This window comes from Alligator sinensis, unplaced genomic scaffold, assembly GCF_000455745.1.
Source record: "Alligator sinensis unplaced genomic scaffold, ASM45574v1 scaffold86_1, whole genome shotgun sequence".
Lineage (NCBI taxonomy): Eukaryota > Metazoa > Chordata > Crocodylia > Alligatoridae > Alligator > Alligator sinensis.
In genome coordinates this window covers 396,111-408,612 of record NW_005841971.1, presented here as the reverse complement: position 1 = coordinate 408,612, position 12,502 = coordinate 396,111, and the positions used below count along the sequence as shown (strand labels likewise).

General features: G+C 39.8%; 1 protein-coding gene across 14 annotated transcripts in view; it reads left to right on the top strand.

Moving 5' to 3' along the window:
* Positions 1 to 12,502, top strand: part of PDE1C (phosphodiesterase 1C) — a 306,544-nt gene that overhangs the window by 211,142 nt on the left and 82,900 nt on the right. For all 14 annotated transcript variants that reach the window (XR_003093365.1, XR_003093364.1, XM_025200593.1 and 11 more), the window contains 2 exons: positions 7,781 to 7,881; positions 9,962 to 10,090. Coding sequence is in view for 12 of the 14 variants with exons in the window: in XM_025200593.1 (XP_025056378.1) it covers positions 7,781 to 7,881; positions 9,962 to 10,090 (230 nt within the window). In the remaining 2 variants the exon portion in view is untranslated. The remainder of the gene's footprint in view (positions 1 to 7,780; positions 7,882 to 9,961; positions 10,091 to 12,502) is intronic.

Genomic DNA, 12,502 nt, shown 5'->3' with positions numbered 1-12,502 from the left:
AACCCCACATCTTTCAAGCTTTCTCTTTCTCTCAAGATTTTTGTTATATACCTGAGCAGACTTCTACGTTCCCCCTGTTATTGGTACACATGACATGTGAAGTGACAAATATAAAAACAGTCTTTTAGGTTAAATATTTTTGCCTCTTCATTTTAAAAGGTAAGAATCGGGCACATGTGCAATGATTGTAGAACATACATATTCCAAATTTATATCTCTTTAAAAAAGACTGGGATTAGAGTCATGTTCAGATATACATTGTGGCACTGAAGTCAATGAAATTTTTGTCTGATCATAGCCTTAAAAATCAGGTTCTTTGTTTTCATAATAGTTTGGATGTAATAAATCAAACTAAGGATTATTACTCCATATAGATCATTATTACACTGTTACCAAATTTGCCCATTACTTTGGGGTGTGCTCATTTATTAGGGATAGTTTCTTGGGTCTTGGTGATTCTGTCAATGTGCTGCTTGTGTTACTATATGGAGCTGTATCTCTCCCTTCTGCAAGCCCTCACCCCCAGTGGAGCTATCTTGCAGGATTCAATCTCAATGGGGCTGGGTTCCTCCAGTCACCCAATCAGTCATACACACAAACACACACAAATTAATGTGACACGCCTGACCTGGCCGGGCTGATCAGCATGGACAGGCTGACACCCTCATATGCCAAGAATCAGTTCATAAGAGCAACAATAAAATGCAGTCAGACACAAGCACACAGGTAAACAGAATCCCTCTGAATCCGGCTGGGTGTCCAGCTGACACCCTCATGGGCCAGCATTCAGTTCATAAGGGCACGTCTGAGTCAAACTGGGTCAATCAGCCTGTACAAGCTGATCCCCTTATGTGTTTCAAACTCAGCACGTCCCAATCTTTGGCCTCTTGATGAGCAGACCCCACAATATGTTTGGGCTTCACAGGGATCTTTAGCTTAGGTAAAAGAAGCGTTGCTGCAGAGCACGGGAGGAAAGAGAAGCAGAGAAGGAAAAATATACCTAATTACTACCAGTTTGACTATAAAAGTTATTTATTGCTAAGCATATGAAATATATAATAGTACTAGTAGTAATAGACATGCAAAAGAAAAACAAACACAAACAATGACAATACTACCCTGGTTTCACTAAGTATTTGGGGAAACTTAGCTCAAGCTTAACTGATACAGTTCAGGTTCAGAAGTTTATGCCTAGAAAGAAGACAGAGAACGCTGGGATCTCACCTAGTCCACGGTACTCAGGCTGCAAAGCTGACAGGCACAGTCTGTAGCACAATCCTTGAAGAGAGAGATGATCTGTTCTTCCAGCGTCCCAAGAACGACAGGGGATGGTGTCAGCACAGGGGTTTTCTTCTTCTCCTTCTTTCCTCCTGCTTCTACTTCTTTTCCTTTTTTTTAAGCACACATATTTACAGATTTTTATACCCTCAGTTCAGCTGCTCCGTAGCACCCTCAGTAGTGTAAATCATTGTCTTTTCTATTGACAAGGGGTTATCTGGTTTGGACCATCTCAGGAAACTGATTGATAATCAGGAAACACTTAAGATTAGGGAGTAACCCAAATACTTGGGAGCCAGCTTGGAATTCCTATGGATGGCAGATATACTGATTGGATATCTCATGGTTTCTTCAGGAACAATAGATAGCTTGCAGTATCAGGATTTTGGATTTTTACTTGTTATGCTAAGCTGAAGCTTGTGCACGACTTTTCTGGATCTTACTATAGTCTTTTAACAGACTTAAAGCAATTATTGGGGTGTTCATAACCTTTTGTGGAGAGGACTCCCACCAGTCGTCTCGGGAAAGGTATGACAACACCTGTGATTAGGGTTCCAACGGGCTGGACGTTGTGATGACCCCTTAACCATTGTTCAAATGTTGCCCATACCCCCTCTGACTCGGTCTCTTGCCTCAGCATTCCCTAACCCGGCAACCGAGTTTTAGTCAATCAAGTTTAAATAGGCCTCCCATAGTGGGACCGGGGAATGTACGGCCCGAGATGCCTATTAAACTTAGAGGTGTGTGTGTGTCTGGGGGGGGAAAAGTCCTTAGGAAATCCAGATTAGAACTGGTCTGATAAATGCTGAGCTGGGTGTGTGTGAACATGGGTTGATTAACATTTGAAGCACAGATTCCCCATCATGCAGTGCTCCCCTGCTTCTCTGGTCCCAGAATTCACTGCAGTCTCTGCTTCAGGCTTTCTGTTCTCCATCTCTCATGTAAATGAATGGTCATCTGGTTCCATCTCAGATGTAAATGAGACCTAGGGCAGTTGGTTCACTCTTGTCACCCTTATCTTGAGGGTCTTAGGTGTGTCTCTCGCTGCATCTTAATCAGTTTCATTTAGGTAGAGGAGGGGAGGGAGGGGGGGTGAGTCCTTTGTGAGTCAGACAGACTGCATCCTGTGCCAGGGTTGCCCAAGAACACAGAGCTGAGACGTAACAACACACTTAAATGCAAGACAAGTTAATGAAGTTTCTTCTGTTTTTCACGAATGGTACTATGCAGTATTTTTTTTTCCTGATGCCAGACTACATGTGCTATTTCCTTTAAGATCTAATGTAGCACAAAGGAAAAATTATACTTCTTTAATAGGAATGAGAGACTCCACAATGCCATATGTCAAGAGAGACTTTTTAGTTTTACTTCACTTGTGAAACATGTTTTCTCTAAATTGCGTGTTTGCTTCTCTCAATTCTGTTCTTTTTTCTGCTATATTCTACAGCAAATGTAGTTCATATCACTAATGAAAGGGTTGAACATGTTTGCCTTTGTTCATATGTAGTAAAGACATGCAGGAGATGGCACTTTCCTGTGTGTAGTTTTTATTCCAATGAATAGCATAACTTTATTCCATTGCATATTTCTGTCTTTATCAAGTACTCTATCTTTTGAGCCATTAAATATATCTTAAATTAAGAAACTTTTCACCAGGAGTTTCATGAAAATCAGTACGTTTTCAGAAAATATTTTGGTTTCAATTAAAAATACGTTTACTAAAAATATCCCATTAAGCTTCCATATGAACTGCCATCTTGGCTAGAGCAATGGTTCATCTAGTCAAATTTCCCACCTCTGATAGCAAGCAGCAATCTGTTTCCTCAAAAAAAAGGTCTCAAGATTCATAATGAGCAATTATGTTCTACTATAGTGCAAGCATCTTCAGCAATTAATGTGAGTATTAAGGCACATATACACTTCATTATCCTATTTAATTTTACTAAGGATATTCCCATTGTTCATTAATATCAAATTCTTTTTAAAAATCTGACTAGGTTTTTTGTCTTAGCAGTATCTTAAAGTGAGTAATTACTTATGATGTAAAAGAAGTGCTTTGTTTTAATCAGTTTTTAGCCTGTTGCCTTTTTGTTTCTGCTGATGATCTCTTCATCGAGTATCACAGGGAAAAATAGGAGTACCTGATTTGCTTCTCTTTATGATTCATTATTTCATATGCTTCTATTTTGTTTCTTCATTATTTCCCTTTTCTCTAAATGAAATAATCTTAACCTTTTTTCAGTCTCTCTTTAGACCAAAATCTTTCCTTACATAATTTACTTTATAACTTTTATATTTCTTCTATGTTCTTTATGAAATGATCAGAAACAAATTTAACATTCCAAGTTCTGACATTTGGTATATCTAATGGCAGTATAATACATTTGGTATTATTCTAAATTCAAAGTACAAAGTTAATTTTTTCCAATTTTTAAATTTAAATGGAATAGTAGACAAAACACAGAGCTTCAAAACATTTTTAAGAGACATACTGCATAGATATGTATAAAACATGCCCCCCCTTTTCTTCCTTCCTATGATTAATTCTGTTGTTTTGTAACCCCTGAATTATTTTCTCCCGTATCACTATTATATAATTAATCTTGATAATTATTGGTAATTACAATGTGATCTCTTTGTGAAACCACAAAATTATATGCAAACCGTAAATTATGAAAGTTCTTCCTGTGACATTGCCTAGAATTGCAGAAGTATAAAGCCAGACTATAAAGCTGCTGAAGGGTGGGATTTCTGTCACTTGTTCATACCAAATTGAGGGGAAAAAAACCTGCTGGCTATTATGGTTAATAAGCAGATCAGCATTATGATATGGGTTCTGAAACTGATAACTTCCTTGGAATAAATGAGCATAAACCCTAGGAAGAAGAATAGGTTAATTATTGCTGTATTTTTGTTTTCTTTGTATCATTTTCCTGTGTTTCCTGGAAATGCATTCCATTTATTTTCTAGATCTGGAAACTCATCTAGTCCTTTCTGTCTCTGCACAGAAAGGACTTTTGTTTAGATCCTTTGGCTCTTCTTAGTAGCTAATTCATTGTGTTTATTATGTCATGTGAACTATAGACATGCCTCATTTCCTTTTTTTTGTTCCCAGTTTGGGATCTTTGATGCCTTTCTTTTTTTTTTCCACCACCAGCCTTGAAGAGTATGTTCTGGGATTGTTTTCATCACCCCTTTCAGAATGAAAAACATTCACATTTCCTTGCTTTCCTCTCCCTGTGAGAGAATCCTGCTGATTTCTCAATCATGCTTAATGGCTTTGTTCTTTTAAAACTAGCCCCATTCTGTGAGACAAAGTCCATCAGAGCCTAGTAAAAGGTAATGTTGCCACTTTGATGGGGATTGCATCAGTTCTCTGCAAGCTGCTTGGAATCTTTTGTATTTTCCATACTGTGGTTGTAGTTGAATTAGGGACTGCAAATTTTCACTTTTACCAGCTGTTTTTTCCCTCCCTCCCTCTACCTCTCCTGTTTCTACCTCCATATTTACAGATCTATTTTAACTGTGCAGTATTTACACATAATATTTTTTATTATTGTATGCTGCTATAATATAGTAACCCCAGTACCCCAATCTGTATTTTCAGTGAGCGTTCTCAGATAAAGGACATTTTACTTCTTTTCTAAATTGCATTCATCTCCACTTCAAAGTCCATTATACTAACTGGTAGGGGTGTGCAAAATGGGCTATTTTCAATTCAGATTCAGCCCAAATCAGGGACAATGATTTGATTTGTTGATTTGGATCACAGTCCCTGATTCGATTCAGCCAAATCCAAGCCTGAAGATTTGATGCTGATTCAGAGAATCAGCGATTCAGCCATAGACACAGCTTCAGATGTCTTTTCTACATACCTCGAGGTATCAGGTGCGGCTTGTGAATGCTGCAATACTGGATGGATGGAGCATCCCACACAGGAGTGGGGGAGGGGGAGCACATGTTCAGCAGCAAACCTGCAAGTGGATCAGAAGTACTTTTGGTCCACTTCCTGGTCTTCTGGGGAGCATGTGGGGGTCCCCCTCCATGCTCCCCTTGCTTGGCGATTGGTTATGGGGGGACCCCAGATGCCCCCCTAGACCCGGTAGGCACCAGTCACTAAGCTGAGGAGGTGCAAGGGTGCCCCCCAGCACACTCCCTGGCAGACCTGGAAATAGACCACAAGTGCTTCTGGTCCACTTCCAAGTCTGCTGCTGAGAGCACTGGGGAGCCCCCCGCACTCCTGTGGGATGCTCCATCCACCCCAGCATCTCAGCATTCATGAGCCGCCTGCTACCTTGAGATATGTAGAATAAACATTTAAAGCTGTGTGTATATCAGAATCTCTGAATCTTTCCAAATCAATTTGGAAGGTTCTGATTCGATTCAGAGAGATTCAAGGGTCATCTGATTCGATCTGCATTCAGAGATTTGGCCACCAAATTAGGCCAAATCTCTGCCGAATCGAATCAGGGACCAAAGTTTTGCACAGCACTACTAATCGGCATTATACTAACATTGTAACAGCAATACAGACTTCCATGTTTGCTACTGTCTTTCCAGTTACATCAGAAGGGTAACAGAGACAAATAAGGAAGCCCAGGAGCTTTCAGGATGTGAAAGATCATGCCTGAAGAACATAAGCAAGGCAGTCCTCATTTTCTGTCTTTTTTTAACACTTCCAAAATGTTCCTGCCTAAGGAGTGCAATAGCTTTCCTGGACAATAATAAACACTGCTTATCCACAGAAAAACAACACCATAGAATTAGTGAAAGCTTTTCCACTGCCGGTGTTCTCCAAGCCTTGTATGGTTCTTGAAGGACCCTGTGTATGGGTGGAAGAGTAATACGATCTCTATGCCAGTTCAACTCCTACCCCTTCTGAAGAAACTGCTAAGAATACCATTCTAATGGTGGTTTATAGAGCTGGGCTAAATATTTATAGCAAAATATTTTAAAACTGAAATCCAGTTGTCTTTATGCTGAGATCTCCAGCCTTAGACCATCAGAGGTTGGAGACCTTCTCTACTGGGTGCAAGATGGCTATCATAAATGGAGGGGTGACGCTGAAGGAGATAGCTAAAGGTTGAGGTTGCTTTGTATGTGCAGAGGTGGAGAAACAGTGGTGATCTTATTTATTTATTTATTTTTTGATGAGAGAGAGCTGGATAGGGCCCACCTTACTGTAGGACCAACCAAATAGAAAGATGTCTCTGCCTTCAAACTGTACTCAGTAATAATAGTACTTTCAGCTTTTTTTTCCGACTTGCTACCTAAATATTAGGTGTGTGATGGCAGAACTGTTACAGCACCGGAGACCTAAGTTAGAGCCTAGTCTGGTTTATTGCCAAAGACTACTTTGCATTGGCCCAGTTGTAAATGGGTACCTGGACATTTGGTCTGGGGAGTCACGGGCAGCCACACGTGATGTTGGCACCATCAGTCTCTTGTGTGATGTTGTCTACAGAAACTGGTATGCCTTTACAATTTTAGGCATGTGGACTGCCTGGCTTGAGAGGACCCTTGATCTTGTTATAAACATTAAGTAATAAATCTTGGCAGCACCCTAAAGATATCAGTACATATTACAGATGGGGAAGCTAAGATATAAAATGACTGGATAAGTCAAGGAATATTTCTGAAAGGCTCCTGAGTGACCTGCAAGACTGTGTCCCATTTCCAAAGTGGCCTAAGCATTGGCAAATAGGACTCATGCATCTAAGTAGTTTATTAAAAAATGCTATCCAAGGACTTTCTGAATTTTTTTCACATAAATTATGCAGAGACTCCCTATACCTGAAGAAGGGTGGCTGCACCCGAAAGCTTGCTAAGAACTTTTTTCCAACTACTCAGATATCACATCTACTCAAAGAACCTTGCCTGCCTATGTCCTTAGACCAACATGGCTAAAACCAAAAGCCCAGCCAATAAGCAACATGGAATCCATTTTGATGCTGTGCTTTTGCTTTAAAATTGTGTACATTTATTTATTTGCTAAGACCCATGATTCAAGAAGTCGCTGGATATTCGTGGGGTTCTTTTGTATCCAAGGCTTGTAATGTAGTGTTCTCAGCAAACATAGGTTCATTACATACTGTGTATTTGATGCTGTGGATATAGCTGAACTTGTATGGTTGGTACGCATTTATGTTTTGCCTAAAAGTGGCAAACTCTCCTTTTATTAGGCTACTGCTTTTTACATTTTTTGTTTTCATTTCTTTCAAAGAAAGTAAACTTTCCATCTTTTTTATGTCAGCTTTTTTTGGTGTTTGAAATCTTTAAAATATTTTGCCAGGATTTAATTTATTTAGCTACAACTTCAGGAAAAACGCTGGTTAAGCTTTCATGTAGAAGTTTGCTTTGGAACATCTGGAAGGCTTTAGGGAAAAGGCAATGATGTGAAGTGTGGATTGTCAGCAGGGGAGAACTCGCCTTAAAAAATGAAAGCTTTAATGCCTGAGAAAATGACAGCTTATCTGATTGCTCTCTAATCTTTTTTTTTCAGCACTGGCTGACAGAGCTAGAGATATTTGCTATGATCTTTGCAGCTGCTGTCCATGACTATGAACACACTGGAACCACCAACAACTTTCATATTCAGACACGGTGAGACTCTTGTGAAATAGTTGAAGGAGTGAGCTGTGTAGGGAGGAATGTTTGCAAAGAGCAGCACAAGAGTAGATGGGAAAGAAGTGCCAGAGCTTTTGTCTTAATTTGTGAACAAGATTAACTTCCCTATGCTATATTTTATATTCTGTTGCTCAACCATTTACTGTGGAATCCACAACTGTAATCTTAGGTGCAATGTCTCTCATTTTAAAGTGAGGTATATTGAACATCTTCTTTTCCCTATAAAGAAGCAAGCATACTGATCTGTTTAAATCTGAAAATCCAAAGGCTTAGTCAAGTGAAAATGGATATTAATAAAAAAATCAGAAATTAACAGAAAATACAGCCTTTGCCAATACCTTTCCCTGTATAATACCACGCTTGCAGCAATAGAATGTATTTTATGATGCTGCAGTGACAAGTCATGATACCTGTTTTAAAAACACTGGGGAACACTGGAGCCATCAGTTAAATGGCCAATAATTTGAATGGACGAGGGCCATTTTGTAAGTAGACTATTTTTTTGAGATATGTACAGGGAGATTTTCAGATGCACAAAAGGCAGTTGGATGAGTAATGTCCATTGACTTCCAGCGTTAGGTAGGTCTTTAACTACTATTTGTGACTTTGACAATATTCCCCTTTGTGACAAAGGTCAGATATTCTCAGCAGTAAGTCTCTTGGTATCCATGGTTACACCATAAATTCTTTATATGAAATAACTGATTCATTTCTATTGCCAAGTGCTCTTTATATAAAAGCACAGTCTTGTGTGAAGGGGCACTGGGAAGGGGGAGGGGACACAGGAAGGCGAGTATGTTTTGGGCATACTGAGAAGAGCCTTCTGCCTCTGTGCTAGCCACAATCCAGTCCTTGAACTCCCAACATGCAAGGGTTAAATAATTCTCACATTCTCCAAAGGGATCTAGGAGAGTTAGGGAAAGCTGGAAGTGTAATCTTTCCTCTGCAACATTGGCCATGAGAATTAGGACAGCATGTGTAGAAGAAATACACAGCTCCCTCCAAATAGGTTACATGGGGAACCACTCAGGATCATGCTTACCCAGTCCTCCCATTAAATGTCACTGAGCAGTTTTCAGATGCAGACCAATCCAACCTTTCAGACCAGAGATCAGCATTCGCAGATCCATCTATACTGTGGAGCTAAAAATAAAGCAGTTCACTCAGGAAGCAGATCTATTTGCATTTCTGGTCAGGTCAAACTACTTTAGAACCAGTGGGGTGTAAATACACTTGTGTCTTGTTTATGCTGCTTGAATATTCAAAAATCTACTGGAGAGATGGACAGACAAACAAGATACTGCAAGGTAAATGTACTACTTGTTAACTCTTCTGTTGTAACTGCCCATGTGTACACATTTACTTTTAATGAAACTGAAACATTGTTTCACACCTCTTGGTACCAAGTTTAGGCACCTACACTGTTGCATATATCTTGTAAGTCCATAGTTGGAAAAAATAATACCTCAATACAAATTTAACCTGAGTTAGAACTGAGCAAAAAGCCTCACGATTTCATCCAAAAATCATATATGCTCTTTTAAGTCTTTAATGCAGAGCTTAAGTGAGTCTTAAGCAATGAAGAGGATTTTAAATTAGGGTGGATTACTATCATTTGGCTTTTTTCCAGCTGGCCCAATCACACTGCATACAGTAGTACAGCAGCTGTAAAATAGCATTCTTTCTCACATACAACATGGCCCAGAATATAAAACACATCTTGTTTTTGAAAGGCAGAATGAAAAAAAAGGTATTTCCTTGTAATAAGTTAATGAAAGCAGTGGCTAGGGAACTGAGCCTGCTTATTGTTCTGCTCCATGTGGTTTGCTGCAGATTTTATTTTCAGTTTTACCCAGAAAGTGGTAGAACCTGCTCTTACCCTCAGGTATAATGCATGTTCCAATTTCCAGCAACTGGTTTTGGGAGGGAAAGGTGTATGTTATGTGTGAGAAAATATGGTATATATTTCACAATAGTTAGTCAAAGTTTTATGCAATCAAGAATCTTAGTTTATGTAAAGAACCATATATTTTTCTATGTTCTTTTAAAATTTTAGGTCAGATTCAGCCATTCTGTACAATGACCGGTCTGTGCTTGAAAACCACCATGTAAGTGCGGCTTATCGTCTTTTGCAAGATGATGAAGAGATGAACATTTTAGCTAATCTCTCAAAAGATGACTGGAGGTAAGAATATGCCGCAAGACCAATGGAAAACTTGCAATGAGAATGTTTGCTATTCCTAGTTTTATGAATAATTATATGTATTTTTTATTTTAAGAAAATAGGGACTTAAAAAAATGTCTTATTAATGTCTAAATGTCTAAATAAATGTCTTATTTATTTGCCCTTTCACTTCTTGCTCCTTTATTCCTAGCATCATGAGCAGAAGGGGTGTGCAAAACAGGCCATATTCAATTCGGATTCAGATTTGGCCTGAATTGGGAACAGTGATTCTATTTGGTGATTCGGATCACTGTCCCCGATTCGATTCAGCCAAATCTGAATCTGAAGATTCAGCCATAGCCACAGTTTTAAAAGTTTTTTCTACATACCTCAAGGTACCAGGCGCAGCTCATGAACACTGCGATGCTGGGGCAGATGGAGCATCCCACAGGAGTGTTGGGGGCCCCCCACATGCTCAGCAGCAAACCTAGAAGTAGACTGGAAGCACTTCTGGGTCCACTGGGGAGCATGCTTGGGCCCCTACCCTGCGCCTCCCTGGCTCAGCAATTGGCCACGAGGAGACCCTGGGTGCCCCCCCCAGATCCAGGAGGCACCAGTTGCTGAGCCAGAGGGGCACGGGGGGCCCCCCCAGTGTGCACCATGGCGAACCCGGAAGTGGACCAGAAGTGCTTTTTGTCCACTTCTGGGTCTGCTGCTGAATGTACTGGAGAGCCTCCCATGCTTCTGTGGGATGTTCCATCTACCCCACCATCGCAGCATTCATGAGCCTCCTAGTACCTTGAGGTATGTAGAAAAAACACTTAAAATTGTGTCTATGTCTGAATCTCTGAATCTTTACAAATCTATTTGAATTGATTCAGAGGGATCCGATTCGATTCAGAGAAATTAAAGGGTCTCCTGATTCAATTCAGATTTGGAGATTCAGCCACCAAATTGGGCCAAATCTCCACCGAATTGAATTGAATCAGGAACTGAAGCTTCTCACAGCACTAATGAGCGGTGGATCAAGATTTGTTATTTAGATTTTCTTTGTTATTTAGATATTCTAACAGGCTCTCATTGATATTCCTTTTCCCACATATGGACATTAAAGAATATCAGACTGGACTGATGTTTTACTGTACCTTACAGCACAGCATATGTAAACTGTGACCACTCTAAGGCCCCTTTACGTTGCCATCACATTAGATATGGAATTTAGTTTAAATGAGAATGAGGTCAAGCAGAATATAAAGTGGGGAAATTTACATACCAAGGAGTCAGAAAAAAGCAAACTTGAAAATAGGGGTGTATGTTGTTTACTTTTAGGAGTATGCAAGTAGTTTAACTAAATTGTTTAATTCAGTTTAAATCTATTCTGGGTTGCTTAATATTTCTTTTCCTCATTAGGGCCTATTTTGAAGCTGCCATATGGGAAGCATCTGTGGAAAAGAGGCCCTTATTTAGATCCATGATAATACCTATCCTATCAGATGTAACCTCTGATTTTAGAGGCCTCCATTTTTACAATGCCCATTTGAAACACCTTGGGCCCATTTTGCAGAAGCACTAAGAGATCACAACTGCATCTAAACACAAGGGGAACTTACAGGAAAAAGAACTGGACATGAAGTATCTCAAGATATACGATAAAAGAACAGAGCCTTCTAGATCAGAAGTTATTTCTGAGATTTATGGTTTAAGTTATTTTGCTTGAACCGGACAATATTTGTCTTTATTCATGTGAATGTACCTGATAGCTTAGAGTGCTGACAGATGTGGAGGAAGAGGAATCCGCTTTACTAGAAGGGGAATCGCGTCAGTTTGACCTGGCTCCCCAGTGTCTATGTAGCTCACGTGCTTCTGTGAGGCTTTTTGGTGCTTTTATCTAATAGCTGATCCAATCTTTTCCACAGCTGATTCAATCAGCTATTAGGTAAAAGTGCCAAAAAGCCACACTGAAGCATGGGAGCTATACAGATGCTGGGGTGTCAGGTCAAACTGATGCAATTTCTCTTCTGGGTGCACGCTGCTTGTTTTTTTTTCCACGTCTGTAAGCACCCTTAAGGATCCCTACAATGAAAAGCCCAATCCCTGGATCTATGAAGGAGTCAGGCATGCACTTAAATGCCTTTTCTGAAGTGAGGTCATATTAAGACTTGAGATTTGTTAATAACAGGAAAAACTGAAGATAGCTGTATTTCCCAATTCTGTCAGTGCATGTGGGGGTTTTCAGTTTTACAGTTTTTTTCAGTTTGTGCTTAATACTTCCTGTTTGGGAATGTGTGTTCAGTACAGAGTTAGGGGTGGATTTTTCTGTCCATTTGGCAGAACAGATTTCTTTGGGACTTTTATAGGGCAAGCATCTTGAAGAGCCTTCTTAGGAGAAGGGGGCTTAGGAAGACGAGATCTTAGACTCCAATTTAATTTTGT